Raw genomic sequence first — 23723 nt, forward strand, 5'->3', positions numbered from 1 at the left:
ACCCCATCCCCTCAAAGGAGTACCATTTAGATTTTGCTACATCTTCATGCTATTTCTCACAAAGGGTATTACTCTATAATTAACCATCTAAATTGCAACTGCCATGTTTCTGCTCGTTTCACCAGTCTGTCATGTGCTCCTAAAGTTTGCTATTATCCCGCTTACTATTTAGTACTTTGTCAAGTTTTGTATAATCTGTAAACTTTAAAATTGTACTCCACATACCCAAGTCCAGGTCATTAACGCTGGGTTGTTTTTTGGGTGACAATAGGTAGCGTGAGTACTAAACCAAACTTGGCTACAGTAATTTTTTTTTTTAATTCATTCATGGGATGGGGGATTCACTGGCTGGGCCACCATTTATTTCCCATCCCTAGTTGTCCTTGAGAAGGTGGTGGTGAGCTGCCTTTTTGAACCTCTGCAGTCCATGTGGTGTAGTACACCCACAGTGCTGTTAGGAAGTGAGTTCTAGCATATTTACCCACTGACATTGAAGGAACAGCGATATATTTTTAAGTCAGGATGGGGAGTGACTTGGAGGGGAACTTCTAGGTGGTGGTGTTCCCATCTATCTGCTGCCCTTGTCCTTCTAGATGGTAGTGGTCGTGGGTTTGGAAGGTGCTGTTGAAGGAGCCTTGGTGAATTCCTGCAGTGCATCTTGTAGATGGTACACACTGCTGCCACTGTGCGTTGGTGGTGGAGGGAGTGAATGTTTATGAATGTGGTGTCAATCAAGCAGGCTGCTTTGTCATGGATGGTGTCAAACTTACTTGAGTGTTATTGAAGCTGCACTCATCCAGGCAAATGGGGATTATTCCATCACACTCCTGACTTATGCCTTGTAGATGGTGGACAGGCTTTGGGCAGTCAGGAGGTGAGTTACTCGTCGCAGGATTCCCAACCTCTTACCTGCTCTTGTAGCCACAGTATTTATATGACTAGTCCAGTTCAGTTTCTGGTCAACCGGATGTGGCAGGACCGCAGAGCTTAGCTCTGATCCTTTGGCTGTGGGAACACTTAGCTTTGTCTATTACTTGCTGCTTATGCTGCTTGGCACGCAAGTAGTCCTGTGTTATATCTTTACCAGGTTGACACCTGGTGCTGCTCCTAGCATGCCCTCCTGCACTCTTCATTGAACCAAGGTTGATTCCATGGCTTGACGGTAATGGTAGAGTGGGGGAAATGCCAGGCCTTGAGGTTACAGATTGTGCTCGAATACAATTCTGCTGTTGCTAATGGCCCACAGCACCTCATGGATGCCCAGTCTTGAGTTGCTAGGTCTATTCGAAATCTATCCCATTTAGCCCGGTGGTAGTGCCACACAACACGATGGAGGTTATCCTCAATGTGAAGGCGGGGGTTTGTCTCCACAACGACTGTGCGGTGGTCACTCCTACCGATACTGTCATGGACAGATGCATCTGTGACAGGCAGGTTGGTGAGGATGAGGTCGAGTATGTTTTCTCCTCTTGTTGGACCCTCACCACCTGCTGCAAACCCAGGCTAGCAGCTATGTCCTTTAGGACTCGGACAGCTCAATCATAGTGGTGCTACAGAGCCACTCTTGGTGATGGACATTGAAGTCCCCCACCCAAAGTACATTCTGTGCCCTTGCCACCCTCAGTGATGTTCAACATGGAGGAGTACTGATTCATCAGCTGAGGGAGGGCAGTACGTGGTAATCAGGAGGTTTCCTTGCGCATGTTTGACCTGATGCCATGAGACTTCATAGGGTCCAGAGTCAATGTTGAGGACTCCCAGGGCAACTCCCTCCCAACTGTATATCACAGTGCTGCCACCCCTGCTGTCCTGTCCCACCGGCAGGACAGACCCACGGATGGTGATGGTGGTGTCTGGGACATTTGTAAGGTATGATTCCGTGAGGATGACTATGTCAGGCTGTTGCTTGACTCGTCTGTGAGACAGCTCTCCCAATTTTGGCAGTAGCCCCCAGGTGTTAGTAAGGAGGACTTTGCAGTGTCGACAGAGCTAAGATTGTCGTTGTTGTTTCCGGTGCCTACGTCGATGCCGGCTGGTCCGTCCAGTTTCATTCCTTTTTTGAGACTCTGTAGTGATTTGATACAACTGAGTGGTTTGCTAGGCATATTGCTGTGGGTCTGGAGTCACCAGGTAAGGATAGTAGATTTCCTTCCTTAAAGGGCATTAGTGAACCAGATGGGTTTTTACAACAATCGACAATGGCTTTATGGGCATTATTAGACTTTTAATTCCAGAGCCTGAATGTTTCCCGCGTCGGGCAGGCTTGGTGGGGGTGGTCGCGGTGCCAACCGCCACCGGTGATCGGCTCGGCACCGCGATTTCATGCAGGCAGGCCAATTAAGGCCTGCCTAGGGTGGATCATGAGCAGTAGCACTGAGCGCTACCTGTGAGGATGTGGGGAGGAGGAAGAGTCAGGTCCAGTGCTCTTTTGCGCATGCGCGCGAAAGAACACTTCAGTCACCCAGAGGCACGAAGCTTCTTCAGGGAGGTTGAAGCGCTTTTTAAAGAAATTATTAAAAACATCAGAAATTTAATGCAACATGTCCCATCTCATGTGACTGTGTCACATGAAATGGAACATGTTTTTATTTTTCAAAAAAAGTTTTTATTCAATTTGTAAAAGCTTTAGGAAACCTCATCCCGCTCATGGATGAGTTTTCCTAAAAAATGAAAAGGCCGCTTGGTCATTTCGCCTGCCTGCCAACCATTAGGTTGGATGGACAGCGTAAATTTGGAGTTAATTAGTTCGTAAATGACCTTAATAGGCCTTTCATTTATTGAAATATTGCGAGGCAGCGCGATGACATCGGGACGCCGCCCGACATCATCACACGTCATTTTACGTTCCAGTGTGTCAGGCCTGTCCCCGCATGTAAAATTCTGGCCCAGATTTTTAAAATTGAGTTCAAATTCCACCAACTGCAGTAGCAGGATTTGAACCTGGATCCCCAGGGCTCTACTGTGGGTTTCTGGATTACTAGTTTAGCGACAATACCACTACACCATCACCTCCCCCTTAGTTGGCCCTACAATATAGCATGGACTTGTTCTGCAATGCATGCAACAACTTTGCCCTTATGATCAGAATGAAGAAAATTGAAATAATGTACCAGCCTGCTTCAGGAAAACCTATCTTGAATCCAAGGTTTCAGCCTGTGGCCAGAAACTGTCAGCAGTAGATACATTCACTTATCTCAGCAGCACACTCTCTTGAGCTGTCTATATTTACGACAAGACACATGCAAGAATTGCCAAAGTGTAGCCATTGGTAGCCTTTGAACAGCCTGGGAACAAAGAAGAGTAAGTCTGCCTACCAAACTGAAAGTCTATACAGCAGTAGTCCTGCCCACTGTGCTCTACGCATGCAAAATTTGGACTGTGCACAAGTGTCATGCCAAGAAGCTCAACCACTTGCACTTGAGCTGCCTTCAGAAACTTTTGAAGGTGAGATGGCAGGACAAAATACTAGATACTGAGATGTTTACCCGAGCTAGCATGCCAAGCCTGCACACCATATTGAGACAATCACAATTGAGTTGGGCTCGTCATGTAGCCAGAATGCCCAAAATGAATCTTCTATGGAGAGCTTGAATCTGGGGTGCGTTCTCATGGTGGTCAAAGGAAGTACTACAAGAACATGCTGAAGGCTTCACTTTGGAGTTTTGACACTGACTTTGAATCCTGGGAGAGGTTCGCTCAGGATTGATACATCTGGTGGTACAAAATAAAAAACTCTTTTGAAAGCAAGTACATATCAGAAGCAGATAGAAAATACAAGCAGAGGAAATCCCAAGCCAACAACTCACCCACAACTCAGTTGTCTGAAATATCCTATACTATTTGGTGTAAAACCTTCCAAGCACAGATTCGGCTTAGCAGTCACCCACCGGAACCCCACCAAACACTGCAGAAGATGAACATGGTCATCTTTGCTTCAAAGGACAAACAAGAAATCAATTTAATAAATGATTAAAACCAAGATCAACAGATTTAAATTTTTAATCACAAGATTAATTAGGAATCATTTCTAATTGCTTGACAGCTCTAATTGTAATGTTTTATTGTAACAGTAGCATGTGTAAGCCTTGAGTGTAACAAATTTTTGATCCAATACAAAACACCTGGAGTAAAGGCAAAGCTCTGTGTTGACCAGCAGAACAAGACGCTGCTAATTTTTATCATGCAAATTGTTGTTTCTGTTTCAAATATGGTATATTATTTGATCTTCTATTAATTTGGACTGGAAATTTGCATAAAATTAATTGAATTATAATATTAGACATCTATAACAATACACAAACTGAAATGTGTACAAAATATACTGAGCAGTATAACAGTAGGCGATAACATTATGTAAACTCAGCAGTAACACGACTGGTGTAGTTACCATGCAAATATCACATTAGTTTGAACTGCTCAGTTGCATGAGCTTTACAAACTTGTGAAATTTTCACACCCCTGTGATCCCAACAAAAAAGTGGCAGACACTTTCATCGGTACAAACTAGGTTGACTTTCATGGTTTCTGTACCTGCTGTTAGAATTGTGTGTGTGATATTACTGTTGGATTCAGGAGAAACCTAGATAATAAGAAAAAACTCCAGGTGTTGCATCATGTGTTTTCTTTTAAAATTTCCTCAGGTAATAAAAAGATCCAACCGGAAGAAAGTGATCTACAGAAGCTCTCATACTTGAAATGTTGCATTTTAGAGGCAATTCGTTTGCGAGCTCCAGGGGTTATAACTAGAAAAGTGGTGCAACCTTTAAAAATTAAAGTGAGTTATCTATGCTATTGCTCCTTTTATCCAAGGGATGTGTAGGGAGGTACAAATCGCATAGGCTGTACTGAGAACTAACATGGAAATAACACTGAGACCTCTTGAACTTGATTAACAGAAAACTGCTGTCATTGCAAGGTCAAAAATGTGTTGGTAGATTTGCAAACCTGGAATTCTCGGAACAAGGGAAAGGTACTGAGTTACTAAAAGAGCAACTGGAACGATAAAAGGATTAGTCACAAGGACAAATCAATTGAAATCAAATATGATCGATATGTAGAGAAAACACAAAAGACAGATAAGGTACTCACATAAGCAGTAGAATTCAGATTTTACAGAAATAAGGTATATTTTATTGTTATATAGTTACTCATAACCAATTCCTTGTATGGCATCAAGGTTTATATTTTATAAGAAGCAAGATAAATATCTGGTTGGGAATGAGATTGGTAATTACTGGGCTAGGTGTAGACTAAGATTTATCAATTAATCCATGGGATGTAATGGTTCCTGTGGTTTGGGGGTAGTGAGAAATATTTGTCTGGAGAATAGACAGGATAAGATCATGGTGATGTGAGATTTACACAATTTATAATCTTTGCCTCAGGAGATTAAACATATGGGATCGACTCCATGATAAAGATATTGTACGTGATCTGTGGAAGGAATGTTCTTGATGGACGAAATGGCATCTTCTCATTTGATGCTTTCTTTTGCCTTATGTTAAAATAAATATCTCACTTATGTAAGTTGAGCCCATGCATAAAATGAACAAAGCATTAAGTTCAGAGCCTTTTATTCACTCTGGATGGTTTTGGCTCTTGTGTCTTCGATCCCTCTTATGGGCAAATCGGAATGCTGTGTACCTTCAAGACTGTCCACTGTAACCTTGAGATGAACGTTCAGTTATGTGCTTGGAATAAGGATCAATGTACCACTGTCTCATGATTATTTTTAAGTTACTGGAATTTACCTCATATCTCCACAGGATCTTGCACTCCAAATTTTAAAAATGATAAAGTATTGTTCAACCTTGGTATAAGATGAAAACTTATCAAACAATCAATAAGGAAATAATCTAGGAATGACAATACAATTATACATTCACAGTAAAATGTCCAATATCTAAAGTTTTAACTGGGGGAAGAAAATAGAAGAGTTGCAATCTAATAAGCATGAACTCCCTTATACAGATAACATTTATATAGGAAATCCTTTTCTTTCTCGCAGTCTTTCTGTGGGCAAAAAGCTAATGTGCCTGATCTTTTTCTGTTAAGGTTCTAATTAGTTAACCTATCTTCTACCATCTGAGTTTAATGAACAATCCAGTAACATGTGTATTCTTCAGCTAGATACCATGGTTTAATTGGATTTTCATAACTGACATTCAAGGTCAAAAATAATTGGCTGTCGATAAGTCATAGAGTCAAGAATGTGTTTGTTCAAAAGTAACTTCATCCTGCTAGCAAGCCTATAGTCCCAAAAACCAGTCTGAATTGACCTCACATTTGTATTGCATTCAGCTTGGACATGGATTTGCTTATTTATTACCGCAGGCTGGCTTTAAACTCCTTCAGCCTGATTTTAACTTGGGGACGGAAGTCAATCAAACATCCCTTTGGCAGGGTGAGGCACAAGAGACTTTAACTCCCCTCCTCATCTCTACTGGTCCCAACAGTCTCCTGCTCAAAACCATTGGAAAGCGGCAGGTGGTTGGTGGGAGGTTGGGAAGCCGTCACCAAGGACCGAAGCAATCATCCCTGGCATCCAGGTAAATTGTTAGAATGGGTCGGGAGAGGCTTGCGATTACCTGAGAGGAGGGAAGCCCAGAGAAGGGGAGCTCTTCTGGGCCTCACAAGCAAAGTGATTTTTTATTACAAACCACTTACCTTTTTGGGTTTCTTGCCTTAGCTCTCTTTTCCCATTAGGTTGACCTGATGGGGAAGCCACAATGGCTTCAGGAAAGCAAGTTAAAATGGAACTTACAGGAAGATATTGTAATCTTGGCTACCTGCCTGCCTGATTTCCAGTGGGGTAACCTCACCCCCTTTAAAATAGACTTAGTCAGACAAACATTTTGTTGCACAAGTCATTTTTCCATTTTTGTTACTTGTGACAATCATATTGCACAGGTGAGAAAATCCATCACTAATTCAAAAGAAAAAGAGGTGAAATATCTCAGATGTGCACAGTACAGTGGATGTCAGAAGCCCAGATTGCAGATTTGAATATTCTAAAACAAAAAAATACAGGAATGACCCTGATGGCTCAGTGAATTCATCCAGTGAGCTGCTCAGTAGCGATTAGGGAAATTTCATGTGTGATCCCACTCTTTGCTTAAGTAGCTGATTTCAGCCAGTGTGAAGGTACGTTGGCCTCTTTATCCTTGGATTAGAAGGGGAAAGTCGATCAGAGACCCTGCTCTTAATGACCATCTAAGAATCCTTCTGGAACTAAGCTAGAGTAGAATTTGACTGGGAAATGTATCAGGCCTAGCCATGAAGCTCCCATAATTGAATATCCTTATGACAACCCTCACATTGTATAATAGTCAGTTTGGTGAGATACTGGATGGTAGCTAGCACCAATGCAACCATAACCCAACACTAATCTTTTGTGGGGAAGCTGATTAAATGCCTTTAGGAGAGCAAAGGAAGAAAATACAAATCATAAAGATATTTTCAAAAGAAAAATTGCACCAGTAATTGCATAATGGTCAAATCTTCCTCCTCTAGAACTACATTGTTCCTTCTGGAGACATGCTCATGTTGTCAATTTACTGGGCACACAGGAATCCCAAGCATTTCCCTGAACCTGAAAAGTTTCTTCCTGTGAGTATATTTGAATGAAAGCATTTCATTGCTGATTATCTTTGGATTGTGTGTATTAAAAATGTGTCCCAGTGCCTCAAATAGAATTTTGAATCCTTTGGAACAGTAGTAATATTTTCACACTAAAGCAGGGATAGTTCCTTCACTGCAACAAAAGCAAATTCATAATTCAAAGTGACATTAATGGACAGCAATTAGGAATGCCAGTAAAGTATGACTATCAATTTCTGAGTTATTTTACAAAAATTTTAGTCATATAGTAGTTTATTTTATTGAGATATCGCTGCTTGGGAATATACTGGAAAATATGTTGGTTAAATCAGGGTCAGCTATATTGGGGCATGACACTAATAAATGTTCTGCAGTTGTGCTAATTTTTCTATTTTCCACATTTCATTGTCCTGTACTTACCTGCTCCCTTGTCTCTTTGGATTTTTATTGTCAAAGTTAGATCTTAGCTCTGCCATACCTTGTATCTTTTCCATTGCCTCCTTCATTTGCCCAGTGTGAGTATTTTCCAGGCCCCGGTAATCTTAATCTCCTCCCAGTGTACTATCTAACATGTTCCAGTTAGATTTATTCCCTTTTGTTATTTTTCCACTCTATTCAACTATATTGACTAAGCATCTTGGCATCATATTTAGCCTAGCAATCCACCTGAGATTGGCACTGCTGGCCTTTGTGCCCATTTAGTACCATGATCCTGACCTAGTTTTAATGAGGGTGGCTTGGGGTCAGATCAGCTGCTCACCAGGATGCAGTAGGCAGCCAATTAAGGCCAATTATTGGTCATCACAGGACCTATTAAGGCCCTGTTCCTGCACTGACCGGAATATCAGAAAAATCAAGTGATGGACCATCCCTGCCCTCCACCCCTTCCCCCTATCCCCACCCCTCAAATCCATAATGGTCTCTAGGTCACAGTTGCAGCAGCTGGCTGTCTCCTGGTGGGGTTGCCCCTCCAGGATCCAAGCAGCTGTGGTTTTTTAAAAAATAAATACAAAATTACCTTTGATTGTCCTTCACAGTCTCTATGCTCAGATCAGCAGCTCCTATCTTGGCTGATGGGGCTGCTGATTATTGAGCACTGAAGGCCTCCAGTTGGCCCTCTAGCATCAGGAGCCTGACCACTGTCCCTGATTGGATGGCGAGCCCACTCCCTGGTCTTTAATGGCCGAACCATTGTAGACTGCTGTGGGTGAGACTTGGAACTAGCACCCATTTCCTGTTCCTGATCCTTAATTCCCACCACGGGGAGTTTAAATTCAGTAATAATAACCATGAAACTATTGGATTGTCATAAAAACCCATCTGGTTCAATAATGTTCTTTAGGGAAGGAAATCTGCTGCCCTTATTCAATCTGGCTTGTAGATGATTCCAGACCTACAGAACGAATGAAAGTGTAAGCTTTTGGCAGCTCTTTCCTTTACCTAATGGCTTCTTCATGTAAATTGAAGGTACTAGATGTATCTTTCTTTAATAGAGATAAAATTAAATTCAAATTGGCTATTCACCACCAAGCTTGATTCCATACTTTTTCTATGTAGAGTTTTCTTCCCCTGTCCAATAGTATTAAGGTTCAAATCATTGATATATATTATGAATGCCTGAGTAAGGTCTCCAGTAAGTCTTCTCTCCAGCGTAGCAAGTTTCCACAGACTCATGTTACTGATCAGGTTCCTCATTCAAGAAATGACTTTTGCCCTCCCCATGTTTCCATTGCAGTTGTGACCAGAACTGTGTACAACACTTAGTGCTTTATACAAGTGAATGGTCATTTCCTGGGACTTATGTCCTATTTTTTGCTTAAGATCTTGTTTGCTTTCTTTACTGCTACCACGACTGCACAGTATCAGCAAACTATCCACCAACACCCCTAAATCCCTGCCTGGTTTGTATGCTATAATCTAACATTCCAACTTATTCTTTAATTGATCCATTTGTTAAATGTTTGCAGTTTTCCCCCTCCTCCCTTCCACGATTTGGTGCTCGACTTTGTTTTATTTTATTTCCGTAGCAATAGTGCAGAAAAATGTTGTCTTCCTGCAGGACCGTTGGAAGAAGGCAGATATAGAAAAACAAGTCTTTTTGGATGGCTTCATGGCTTTTGGAGGAGGCAGATATCAGTGTCCAGGAAGGTAGGAATCTGGCTCATTATCATCTTTTTCAATTATTGCATTGTTATATTTAACATTTTAGCCAATGCATCTCTAAATAAAGCTGATGCTGCAGATTTTAGGGTGGGAATGGCTGGTTAGGCCACAGCAAGTAATTGTGCTTGATCTATTTAATAGAATCTGTCACGTGTAGATCAGGTCTTGACAAGAAAAGCACTATAATATTGTTTCAACAATATACCTCAACTGAAAAGACTGCTTTGCCACACCAAAGTGACACTTTTATTTCACACACGGACATACAAACATACCTATGAATGCCTTTGAGTAGTAATGCAGAAGGAATAACTGTTGGTTTTGAACATGAAGATAGTTTTGTACTGGGGGAAATGTGCTGTGCTCACCCGGGACTGGACTAAACAGTCCAAAATGACTTAGCGCCTCAAGATATTGATAAAACACGCTCTAGCACCACGTAAAAAAACAATGGCCTATATCTTCTGAGCTCCCTAGCGTCAGATTTGGGGGGTACCCCAAAGATGCGCTGGGGAATCCCTCTGGGAAGTTTCCAGGTAAAGGTTTACACAGCAGTTGTCCAGAATTGCACACTTCCTCTGGACAATTGCCTGCACTGGGAACCATCTGAAAATGCAATTTAAATTGTGAACTTCAAGTGGTTCCGCCAGGGTTATACAATAGCTACTCACAAAAAGTTAGAAGAATTAAAACCTCTTTTAACTTCTGAGTAACTATTGTAAAGAACCTGACTGACCCCACGGGACTCCCCCGACCTCTGAACCCCAGCCCCAATCCACCACCCTCCCAACCTCCAACAACCCCAACCGCACCCCCCCGTCCCCCGATCTCAGAAAACCCCCACCCACCGACCTCTGACACCCACCCACCCCAACCTCCAACACACCGCCCCAACCTCCAACACCCCCCCGGACCTTGGACCCCTCACCCCACAGACTTCAAACCCCACCCCCATCATCCCACCCACCCCTGACCTTGCACCACCGTCTCCCCACGGAATTCCGACCCCCTCCCCTTCCCCACCAGACTTTGGACCCACTCCCACAATCTCCCCCAGAGTTCCGACCGATGTCCACCCCTGACCTCGGGCCCCCTCCCATGGTCTCCACCAGACCTCACCCCCCGACACCCCCGGACACCCCCACCCTCCAAATCCTATCCACTTATTATAGGTGCTCACCATCTCCCTGGCCTATCAATTTCCCTGGCCCTTTAAACTTACCTGCTTTACGGCAGCAAGTGCTGTGATAAAAGGGCGTGGCCTCCTTGAATCCTCTGGAACTAGACTTCGCTGGAGCCTTTTGATACAGGCTCCAAGCAACTCCAGCGAACGGAAGTGTAAATTTCAAACGTAATTTTCAAGACCAGATAAGTAGATATTTATTTCTTCTAATTCTTGCGAGCCAGCACTTTCCGATGCTAGTCAGAAGTCATGGCCCAATATTTGATTTATTCAGCCATTGTAAATCAGTTCCCCTAGGTATTATATTATGTTAAAAATATCAGAACTCCTTGTCATAAAACAGTGCATCTCCTGATTCACTATGAGCAATGTTGCAATCCATTAGGGACCATTAAAGTTAAAGAAAAATCTAAATGCTTTGTAATTAACTGAGAACTACACCACAAGATGTCATTTTTTTAACAAAAGCAAACTTTATTACATGTAAGAATTAAACAGAAGCAAGCAATATTAATTTAACACTGTAGTTAATAACTACTTATGCTATGAATTCAGTTCCATATTTTACTTGCCCCCTTCCTCCACCTCCACCCCTGCCCCACCCCCACCAAGTTCCCTCATACATTCCAAGAATCTTGGAGGTTCACTCACTTTTCCTGGGACCAACCCAAAAGTATGTCTTAGCACCACCCCTCTGGAATTCACTTTGATGTCTCCTCAGTGTTCCAGCTATTCTCCAAGGTATGAAATTTCACAGGGATCCTTCCATTAAGTGACCCACCAAATTCTCTTCAAAACCTCATGACTTCCCAGCTGAAACTTAGACTTCACTACATTCTTTCTCAGGGATTTAAATATCGGTAACACCCCTTGTTCCTAATGGCCCTCTGTACCCCTAAAGATTCTGTACAGTTGCTGGTCCCACAGCTGATTCCCAGCTCCTGGCAGATACTTCCTTGTTGCCTGTTCCAAGCGGATTGCTTCCAAGCTAACTGCAAATTGTCTTCTGCCACAAGGCTCTATGAGGACCACTGTAGATTTCTTTCTCTAGTTTTGAGCAAGACAAATTTTCCAACTTCCTTTTCTCCTCACTAATTCTAAACTGAACTTGAGCCTCACTCATTTTCCACAGAGTGAATGACAAAGTTAGTATTTTTCTGCTTAATGTGCCGGCCTGACTAATATTTTTTCCCTTTGGCTCTCCCAACTCAGTGAGCTGCTGTCTATACCCGAACCAAAACTGCAACTGCCTTCTTTAAGAAACACCCAGATTAACTAAACAAAGGAACCTTCCAGCTCTCCCAACCCATCACTGACAATATGGCATGCTTTGGGATATCCTCAAACAAAAATGTAAATCAATTATTTTACCTTTGATTCTGTAACCTGAATGAATAATTTCCACCTCTAATGGAGTTTTATGGCCCTCTTTCTCAGAATTGCTAGCTTTTAGCTTCTTCTATAGATATAACGATAGATATCCTGGTTCTACCAGGAAGTTCAGAAATGGGTCATCCATTGTTTAGTTTTACACTTCTAACTCTGGGCTTGAAGAAAAACATAGGTTAGCTTATAACGGTAATTAACTCCAAGCTCATTTGAATTACATTTATTTCAGGGTTGCTTCTCAGTTTTTCAATCAGATGCCCCCATTTATCTCAAGTTAAAACTTTTAATTCCTAAAACTAAAAGTTATATTCTAAAATATATGAATTATGAACTAGATATTCGGAACCGTAGCACCCTAGAAGATTTGCTGGTTAACATATTTAAAACAGTACACATTTCTTGTTCATTGAACTTGAGGCATTACCTGCCAAATGTCTTGCATTTCATTTTGTGCACCACACTTCCTGTCTCTTACATCCGGTTTGAAACTGAAGACAACATAATTGTGGCTGAGATTTTACATTTATGAAACACTGACAAATCTGAACTCAGTAGCCAGGGAGTATAAGAATCAAAAGAAAACAACCCGGCTGGGAACCATTAAGGACATATGAAAATGAATTAAGCATGAGCTGCCAGAAGAATAATCAAAAGAGATACTGTTTTAATCAAATCAATGAAGGTTTTGTAAAGTTGGTTTGAGTCACCATCTTGGATTTTTCCCTTGCTGAAAATTTACTGGAACCAAGCACCCAGTGCTGAGTCCACATTAACATGAAATAAAATAATTTGAAGGGCACTGGGTGCTGCTACTGAATTTGTATGTATGCAAGCCACCCTGCACCCTTGATGTATGTAGTTCTTTTTATTCCTCCCACAACTCATCACCGCTGACTCTCATGTACAGATGTTCTGAAGAAGAGTCATGTTCAACTCAAAACATTAACAATGTATCCCACTCCAAAGATACTGTCAGACCTGCCGAGTATTTCAGCACTTCCTGTTTTTATGTACACGTGTTAGCTGAACTGGAGCTGCCATTTGTTGCCCTGCATAGCTCTTTCTCTATTGGATTTTATTTCTTTACTGATGCACTGAAGCATTTGCCCTAAAAGATTGTGCATCGTACTAGGGATTTGTGCATGTAGATGTAAACTTACTAGAGATTGAAGAAATGGCATAAGAAGCAAAAAGGCCATGCCATGCTTTGACCTCCAGGAAGTTTATCTAACAATGTGGTGCAGTAATAAAAACACAGTACATACTGGCTCAGGGCTCTTTAGAAAAGATAGAAGGAAATACAAATAAAGTTTCAATAATCTTGTTGGTGAAATATAATTTATAATTAGAGTATAATTATTTTGCGTTGGGCCTGGTTTCTTCTTCAAACAGCTGTTTTGTTTCCTCCCAGATGGTTTGCACTGCTGGAAATTCAAATGTTTGCTGCTCTCATATTTCACAAGTATGAGTTTACTCTGTTGGATCCTCTCCCAAAAGAGGTAAAAGCAATATAAGTGGCATGCAAGCCGAATGAATTGGGAAATCAGTAATATGTTAACTATTTTGATAGAAGTGGGTGTGATTTGCTAAGAAGGAGGAAGGGTTGATGACAACTCTAATTTAAAATTTGCTATTCCATTGATGAGAATCATACAACCGATTCTAAAAGTCATAGCTGATGCAGAAGAAAAATTGGCCAGCAAGCTTATAGTTTCAAAAAGACATGTGAAACATATTCTCTTCATGCTTGTGGACCATCTTCACATACAAAATCAAAAAATTACCATTCAATTTCTCTCTTAAATCAAGTCCAAGTTCAGTTCATGCATGGAAAGTCAACACCATTCTAATTCAGTACTAACTGGTTTCTTACTGGAAAGACTACAGGATGGCAGATGTAGGAATTGGAAAAATGTCTGGTGTAGTATGGGATGCTCTTCTGAGGTGTCAACTCAAGCATACTGCGGAGGTAAAGTACAAGAAGTTGTACTCTGCATCTTAACCATGTATGCCTGATCAGAGGGCATACTGCTGATCTAAGAAAAATATTAAAGCTACATCTGGCTTCTCAGTATCATTAACATAATGTTGGTTTGATTCTGTATTATCTCATAAGAAGCCATTCTGGAAATGCTAGAGCATGTAGTACGATTGCTAACATGCCACATATCTCAAACATATATCGAATCATGATTCATATTGCATTTGTAATTATACTCTATCAAATGTAGCTTTCATAAGTTATGTTTGTGTAGTAGCTGTGAAAAGTGCAACACCCATGACAATAATGGAACAGAAATTGTTGCACATTTAAGTTTGTTATTGAAATGTGACATTGATCAGATTCTTATTTCTCTCTTTTCAGAGTCCGCTTCATTTAGTAGGAACCCAACAGCCACTGGGTCCTTGCAGAGTTGAATATAAGTGTCGATGACCATTATTTACTGCAAGCCTAACCTAACCATTATAACTCAAAAATGGATTTGATTGATATTTTTCTTTCCTGTACAATGTAAAAGCAATAATCATGTGTGCTTATGGTATGTTGTGCAGAATTACATATATGTTGGACAACATAAAATTTAATAACTTAATGTTGAAACAGTTATTAGTAGAGAAGCCCCTCATGATCAAAGGAGGAATCAGTGAAGACTGCTGGAGAACTCAAAAGAATTATCCATATCCTTAGCTGCCTAAAAACACAAAGGGCAGAATTTTCCCGTTGGCATGTGGAGGTGGGCCCCACGTGCACACACGTAAAATGGCATACAGTGACGTCGGGCGAGTGTCCCAAAGTCACTGCATGCTGTCACGATATTTCGTTGGGCGGGCACATGATAATCTCCAATGCGCGCCCGCCATTAATTAACAGACCACATAAGGCCCTTGAGGTGGCAATTGACAGCAATTATTCGGTGCCCGTGCAATATTCAGGTCGGCACAACGGGCAGGTAGGTAGGACACTTTTGTGTAAACCTCATCCAAGGGCTGGATAATAGGGCTCACTGGGGTCGCGAGTGTGCTCTGTCAAATATTGATGTTTCTAAGTTACTGATACCTGCCTGTGTGATCTGCAATACTTCAAAACGCATACCAGCTGCTTGGTCTGGACTCACAACCTTCAGGTCAGCACTCTGGAAGTGAGGAATCTTTTTTGGGCCTGCATGTTTCAGGAAGTCTTCCCTTAGCTTGGGAATGGGAGCTGAACTCTCCACTGGAGGCACCTCCTCTGAGGAAGGGAGGGCTAGAAGGGGGAGGAGGCCAGGGGTGCACATTCAGCCTCCAGGGGCGCTACCTTTCAGTCACAGGCACAAGGGGTGCAGGGCCAAGAGGTAGTCTAAGGCGGAAGGGGCTGTAGAAGACGCCACTATCCCGCTGCCAGGGTATACAGGCGGCAAGGCAGCTACCTCAATATGCCTGAGGTGCAGTGCCAAAGGAGACTCCATCTCTCAAGGGAGACAGTCAACTCTATCTGTCAGATGATTGGGCCTGAGATCTCTGCAAACTGTGTGGGTGGACACCCCATGCCAGCGGCTCTGAAGGTCACAGCTACCCTCAACTTCTATGCCTCTAGCTCCTTCCAGGGTCGGTGCGTGATCTTTGTGATGTCTCCCAATCAGCTGTCCACACGTGTCAAACAGGTTACAGATGATCTGCTTAGGCATGCATTGACCTTCATCCTCTACTGTTGGGACCAGGCAAGCCAGACACAGCGAGCCAGAGGCTTCACAGCCATTGCTGGCTTCCCCCATGTCCAGGTTGCAATAGACTGTACACATGTGGCCATCAAGGCACCAGCAAGTGAGCCTGGTGCCTTTGTCAACAGGAAAGGCTTCCACTCCATGAATGTACAGCTAGTGTGTGATCACAGGATGCTGATTCTGCAAGTCTGTACAAGGTACCCAGGCAGCTCCCACGACGCCTACATCCTCAGGTGCCGGGGCTCTTCAGTGCTCCAGCCTGGCTGACTGGATGGATGGCTGTTGGGTGACAAGGGCTATCCCCTCAGAAAGTGGCTCATGATGCGTCTCCGCCTTCCAAGAACAGAGGCTGAGCAGCGGTACAAAAGGAGCCAAGTCTCCACAAGGGCTGTGGTGGAGAGAGCCATCGGTCTTCTCAAGATGCACTTCTGATGCCTGGACTGCTCAGTACCCAGTACTCCAGTACCCCCCCAGATCGTGTCTCAGTGATAGTGGTTGTATGCTGCGCTCTCCACAATCTTGCGCTGGAAAGGTGGGGGGACACTGTGGACGATGAAGACATAGATGCATTGGCTGCGGCTGCACACGATGAGTCCAGCAGTGAGTCCAAGGATTAGCACGCACAGGGAAATGCTGAGGGGGTAGATGCTGACCCGGGCATACTCCAGGGAGGCAGGGACACCCAGGAGGCTTTAATCTAACACATCTTCAGCTAGCACACCACAGATGGACCTCCAGGACAAGCCTGGGCTGTCGGCTCCATACTCGAGACCTAAGTGCAATATCTGTCTGGTTAGGAACATTAACTAAGGTCCTTGTTAATAAAGCTGAATGTCCCACAAAATACATTATTGGAAACCAACCACCTGCAGAAGAAAAGAGGCACCCTCAACCATGGTGACATGTCTGAATTTCATATTGCAACCAAAGAAACTTCATGAAACAAAATGAAAAAGGTGTTAAAAATCACACCAACTCATAAAGATCTCATTGCGGGCCAACACAAAAGCACCAGTGATAAACCCGTGTTGTGCATAAGGCGCCTTATGTTTATGTTTTCGGGTGCTGCGTCTTGGTGCTGACCCCTCGCCGGGAGTGGCATCTGAGACAGCCTGCTCACTCTGCTGTCCTGTTGGCCTCGATGACCTTGGCAGTTGTCCTCTGGCCCGTGGAGCCTGTGCTGTGCCACAGCTGACAACTCCCCAGCCGTCGCAACCTCACCGGATGCAATGGTCACTGGCAGAGAGGCAGAGGAGCTGCTGCCCTCACCGGGAGCGCCCTGAGAGGAGACCACGGAGACGACAGGCAGCTGATGCGCCAATGTGAGGTCGCTTCAGACCTCAGTGTATGGATGGGCACTGAGCTGGGAAATTTGGTGCCCAGACCATCTTCCACACTGGCACTGACCAGCTGAGGTCAATGCCGATGTAAGGGCTTGCTGGTTCGAGCACATCCCCAGGAAGCCCTGATGGGTCTCCTCCACGGAGTAGCCACTCTTTCCATGGAGGAAGCATGATGCTTGGATATGAGGCTCATTGCTTTGGCGATAGTCCATGTAGACTCCTCCACCACGGATACCAAGCCAAGCATAGCCTTATGTATCTCCCTCAAATGCTTCCACACACCTGGTCGCATTTTCTGCGCTTAATGTGTCGCGGACGACTCCAGAGGCACATCATCAGGCACCGACTGAGCATGTGCCTGTTCCCCTGCGGTCCTCCAACTGCTGATGCCATGGGCATTCTCTGTCTCTGCCAGCTCCTCCAGCGACTGTGAAGTGCCCTCACCGCTGTGCCCAGGTCACTAGCCGATGTTCTAATTCCTACCAAGGTGCTAGTATCTGCACTGATACCTGCATGGCAGAGATGTTGGTGATGCTGGTGAGACTTCAGGGCCCTAAGGTGTGAGAGGGACCCTCTGCTGCTCCTTCTCCCAGCCCTGCTCTGCTGATGCTGAAAGGAAGAACAAGGACATTGACATTGGATCAGTTAACGTGGAGACAATGTGCATCCCTGTCCCCCGGATCATTATGCGCTCATCCTTCCATAAGCAGTGGTCAAGCCATGTTGCAAACTTCAATCACTGAACATTCAGCAGTGCCATGGCTGCTGGGATGCTAATGGTGACCTCATTGCTGGGCAAACATACCTGCCCGTGGCACCCCAGCCTCACCGACACCGGTGGACCTGGGCGCATGGTGCTTCTCCAAATCTAGGGACTCCTGCTCGAAGTGGCTGAGAATCACTAACTGGGCCAGCCCTCTGCCAATCCTCACCCACTTGGCTGCATTATGTGCATTCTTCTCCTGAAAAGGAGAGAAGAGCATTGATTAGTGCTAATTGTACCTGCACTCTCTTCGCGGACGGCCCACCCCGTCCAGAGTGGGACACTGCAGGGCTCCAGTGTCTTCTCACCCCACTGCTGCTGAACACTGACACAAAGATGCTAGGCCTGTATGCCCCCCGCCCTCCCCCTTGGCCAAATGCTGCCTACATCACATTAGGCACCACATAATCTAACCTTCCATAGCAACGAGGCGCAAGCATGTGGGGCGCAGAAGACAGCAGATCAATCGTTGCCACGCCACCTTGAAGCTCCCCTCTCAGCATGCCATCACCCTGACTTTGACATGTCCTGCAGTTCCAGCACTGCACCTAGGTGCAGCTCCTCCAGGTTGCCCCAGACAGTAATGTGGGTCTCAGTGTACCACATGCTGCGGGGCAGAACCCATCCCTTCACCACCCGCTCAGGGTGACCTCGGCATGGGCAATATCTGCTAGCCCACCCAGCGAAGGACACATGTCGTCAATGATTCAATGCAGTCACTACACTCAGGCTTCCCCCCTGGTGACCCCACCCACCCCCCACCCCCACCCTGCAAATCTATCTGCTGGGTTAAGTGACCAATGCCAACATTGTACTCACCCTTCCCGAGTGCAACAGGTCGTTGAAGCACTTGCGATACTGGATCCAGGTGTGTTGCACCACGTCGCGAGAGCTCACCACCTCCGCCACCTCCTCCCAGTCACGTTTGGTCATGTGGGGGGGAAGGGCCTCCTCCTCCACCCCCTCCTCCCATCCTGGGGTACCAGGACCTCCTGCCATGCTGCCACCTTCTCAAGGAGGGCAGCAAGGCAATCATTGGAGAAACGAGGGGCACAGTGCCCCCCTGCCCTACCCTACCCTACCCTCCTGCCTGGCCTGCTCACCAACAGCGCTCTGGGGAGCCCTTCCACTGGCCATGATTCGCAGCCTTTGAAAGGCTGCAGCAGCTTTTTAAAACTGGCCACCGGGTCACCATTGGCCCCGGCAGTCATTGCAGTCCTGCTGCTGCCTGCCCACTCCCGCTGTCCTCGGGAGCTGTGATTCACGCTGGGCGGGCTGTAATTGGCCTGCCCGTGTAAAATGGCGGCACGGACCTGATCCCGGGCAGCGATCGGGTCCGTGCCGCCCGCTCCTGCTCTGCCCACCACCCCCACCGCCCCCCCCACCAGCCAGAAAATTCTGCCCAAAAGACTTCAACATAAAAGCTCAGATACAGAACAAAGGCTGTAAAAACAAAGAAAAAGAATGAACCAAAGGCATTACTCTAGGTTTAAAAAGTAGCATTACTGAGAAAGCTGAAGTATATATAGCATTGCATCACTGTGTCAATGATGCAGGGCTCCAAAGTCACTATTGCGAGGAGCATCCAGAAGTGAATTCAATTACTTTAATCCTGCAGAAAACATCACACGGTCAGAAAGAGATCAAAAACCTTTTAGGACCGGATGAGATGCATCCAAGGGTGCTAGGGAAATGACAGTGGAAAATCCAGAGGCACTGGCGGTAATCTTCCTGTCTTCCTTAGACATTGGGGAGGTGCCAGAGGACTGGAAAATTGCAAATGTTACACTCTTGTTCAAAAAGGGGTGCAAGGATAAAGCTGGCAACTACAAACCAGTCGGTTTGACTTCAGTGGTAGGGAAACTTCTGGAAACTGTAATTCAGGAAAAAAATCAATAGTCAGTTAGACAAGTGCAGGATAATTAAGGAAAGCCAGCATGGATTCATTAAGGGAAAATCATGTTTAATTAAATTGCTGGACTATTTTGAGGAGGTACGAGAGAAGGTTAATAAAGGAAACGTTGTTGATGGATTTTCAAAAGGCAGTTGATACAGTTTTACACAACAGACTTGTGAACAAAATTCTAGCTCATGGAATAAAAGGGAGAGTAGGCATTTGGATAAGAAATTGGCTGAGTGACAGGAAACAAAGAGCAGTGGTTAATGGATGTTTTTCAGATTGGAGGAAGGGGCCTTTGTTGGGACACTTGCTCTTCCTGATATATATTAATGACCTAGACTGTGGTGTCCAGGGTACGATTTCAAAATTTGCAGATGATACAAAAATTGGAAACGTTGTCAACTGTGATGAGGATAGTCTTGAACTTCAGAAGGACGTAGACATGTTGGTGGATTGGGCAGACAAATGGCAGATGAAGTTCAATGCAGAGAAGTGTGAGGTGATTCATTTTCACAGGAAGAAAATCGAGAGAGAATATAAAATAAAGGAAGAAACTCTAAAGCAAGTGTAGGAACAAAGGGACCTAGGTGTATACGTATATAAATCATGAAAGATGGCAGAGCATGTTGAGAGAGCAGTTAATAATCTTAGGCTTTATTAAATAGTGCATTGAGTACAAGAGTAAGGAGGTCATTATTGTACTTGTATAAGACACTAGTTCAGCCTCATCTGGAGTACAGCACCCAGTTCTGGGCACCATGCTTGAAGAAGGATGCGTAGGCATTGGAGTGAGTACAGAAGAGATTCACAAGAATGATTCCAGTGATAAAGAACTATAGCTATAAGGATAGATTGGAGAGTTTGGGTTTGTTTTCCTTGGAGAAAAGAAGGCTGAGAAGAGACTTGATAGAGGTATTTATGATCTTGAGGGGTATGGACAGGGTTAATGGTGAGAAACTGTTCCCACTCAAGGAAGCATCAAGAACTAGAGGACGTAGATTCAAAATAATTGGCAAAAGGAGTAAAAGTGATGTGAGGACTTTTTTTTTCACCCAGAGGGTGGCTGGAGTCTGGAACAAACTTCCTGAGACAGCAGGCAGATTAAATCAAGGTATTCAAAAAGGAATTGGATAATTATCTGAAAAGGAAAAATGTGCAAGGTTACGGGGTTAAGGCAGGGGAGCGGGACTAGGTAGAATGCTCTTTTAGAGAGCCAGTGCAGACTCGATGGGCTGAATGGCCTCCTGCATTATAAAGATTGTGTGATTCTATACAACAGGTATGAGATATTTATCAATTATGGAGACAAGCCACCAAATTACTCTCTTTGAGGAAACTACATCAAATTTAGCTCATTAGCATCTCAGTCTCCCTTTTCTCCCCACTTGTAATAATACTTTGCTTTTAAAGCACAGCAGAAGTAACTCTGTGGGAAACTGGTTTCAGGAAATGGCCTCAAATGCAATATTCTTCTTGGCTGCTTTGATCTCTCTTCCACATTCAATGCAATTGACCTCTTTCACTGCCTCTTCTCTTCTACTACATAGACCCCCCATGGTCCATGTCAGTTGGACGGTCTTTATGGCTCTACACCAACCTGTCCCAGCATAGCCAGAGCATCTCTACGAATAGCTTCACAAGTTTTTGCATAGCCACCTTTGAAATTCCCTGAGGATTCATCATTAGCCTTCACTTCCTCATCTACACTGTGTTTTTAGCTGGCATCTTCCAAAGACATAGGGTCGTCTTCCAAAAACTGCTGCCATCAGCTATCCGTACATGATTGCCACTTCCCTCATTGCCTTCCCTCATCCATTCTGGGATATCCTCCTGACTGATATTGTCATGAGTGTGCCAGAATTACCCAGAGTTCACCACTGAAAGGTACAGATACAATGACCCAGATCTTCCAGTCCCAATAGTGACGAATGTTGAGATTGATTTATTTTGTGCTGCGCCTATCAGGTATGATGCCTGGTCCCTCAGCACAGACATTTAAATCAGTAAAAATCTCAGAACAATCCTGCATCTCCAGCTCTGTCGCCTGCCCCTCCCCCAAATCCCCGGCACTCGCCCTCCCACCCACTGCCTCCTCCTCAGCACCACCCATTGCACCACTTACCTCCCTCCCCTTGGCTCTGCTCACACTTCTCCCAGTACCGTTCACAAAACCTTCCCCTAGCACCCCCTGATCCACTATCCCACCGAAGTCAGAGAAGAGCCTGAGTGCAAGGCAGGGGCAGTTGTGAGCAGAGCCAGGGAATTTCTAGAATTAAAAGTTGAATGAAGGGGGGCAATGAAAAGCACTTAAAGACACTTATAAACGGTTGTGAACACCGGATAGCCCCTAAAAGCACTTATGTAAACACCTGTTCATCTTACTCATTTTATTAGGCTACATTTTTAACATTGTAAAATGCACTTTCCTATTTATTTCATGTACTTAGTTAATTAATTTCAAAATTTTTCCATGTTTAATCACATTAAATGAAAGGTTATGCATACTTGTAAAGCAATTGAAAGGTTTTAAAAGATTAGCAATAGTTTTTAAAAAATGCTCAAAAACCTAAAAAACCACCCACCAGAATACTGCAACACTGTGGCACCTAAAAGGCCTTCCTCTGATAACCTCAAAGGGGGTGTGGCCTCAGTGCTTCTGCACCTCAGCACTAGCCCTCCTGGGTCCATTTGTTGATTGTTGCATCCTGCAGTCGGGAGAGGAAGTCCTGACTGTTCCAACTTTGCTACGCAGTCAGCAGTGTGCACTCCTGCTCTGCCACTGACCAGAAGACCTAGGCCATTGTATTTGGCCATGCCATAAATTTTGTATCCTTGGCATTGGTGCCATTCCCTTACCTTGTTTCCTACTTGCTTGAACTTGACTGCATACAAAATTGTCATTCTGTTTAACCCAGAGATGAACTTCAAAACTTCATACCCCGTCCACGATCAAGACTGTCTACTTTCACCTCCATTCCTATCCTGCTGCCAAAATCATGATCATGTCTTTGTTGCAGCTTGACTTCTCCAATGCTCTGCTTGTTAACCTCCCAAGCTTAAAATAATTAAGAACTCTCCCACCAATTACCTCCATCTTCTCTGGCATACATTGGATTCCTGTCCACCAACAGACCAAATTAAAATCTTTGACCTACAAAAATCACAATAAACACTTCCTTCACCTCCACAATCTTCTCCAGTTTTACATTACTTTTTGCATCCTCCAATTCATTGATCCTGGTCTCCTACACTGTCCCCCACATTTCCATTCCTTTTGCTTCAATTTCAGTGACAGATGTCAGCACCAACTCAATGAAATTTGTCCCCAAATCACTTCCACTTTGCTACCTCCCTTCTCACCTTTAAAAGCCTTGTCAAAACACAACTTTTCGACCAAGTTTTTGATCATCTCTTTGAACCTGACCACAAAGGTTAGATGCATGCTGCTTCTTTCCTCTAATAGGGACTTTCTAATTTTTGTTTTAATTAAATATGCAAGTTGTAATATTTTCATTATAGTTAGGTCATTTGAAATATACAAGTCCCCCCCACCCCCCAGCCCACTGAGCCCTGCCCTGGGTCTGAACTTGGATTTTTCTCTGGTTTCTTTCCTATCTCCTCATTGCATCCTCCAATCTCAATTTACTCATGAGACACAACTCCTCCTCCCTTAACACTATTT

At 44.1% G+C, this 23723-nt stretch overlaps 1 protein-coding gene across 12 annotated transcripts in view; it reads left to right on the plus strand.

Annotated features, from left to right (window-relative positions):
- LOC121278175 (24-hydroxycholesterol 7-alpha-hydroxylase) overlaps positions 1-14916 on the plus strand; it is a 48444-nt gene extending 33528 nt beyond the window's left edge. For 2 of the 12 annotated variants that reach the window (XM_041188325.1, XM_041188328.1), the window contains 5 exons: positions 4641-4774; positions 6334-6548; positions 7513-7608; positions 9627-9747; positions 14700-14916. In XM_041188325.1, the coding sequence (XP_041044259.1) occupies positions 4641-4774; positions 6334-6548; positions 7513-7608; positions 9627-9747; positions 14700-14768 (635 nt within the window). In that variant the 3' untranslated portion in view covers positions 14769-14916. Of the gene's footprint in view, positions 1-4640; positions 4775-6333; positions 6549-7512; positions 7609-9626; positions 9748-12157; positions 12299-13745; positions 13834-14699 lie in introns of those variants that run through there. The other 10 variants (XR_005943069.1, XM_041188326.1, XR_005943071.1 and 7 more) reach the window with 10 other exon arrangements.
- Positions 14917-23723: the final 8807 nt, after the last annotated feature.

This window comes from Carcharodon carcharias, chromosome 5 (assembly GCF_017639515.1).
Source record: "Carcharodon carcharias isolate sCarCar2 chromosome 5, sCarCar2.pri, whole genome shotgun sequence".
NCBI classification, from domain to species: Eukaryota; Metazoa; Chordata; class Chondrichthyes; order Lamniformes; family Lamnidae; genus Carcharodon; species Carcharodon carcharias.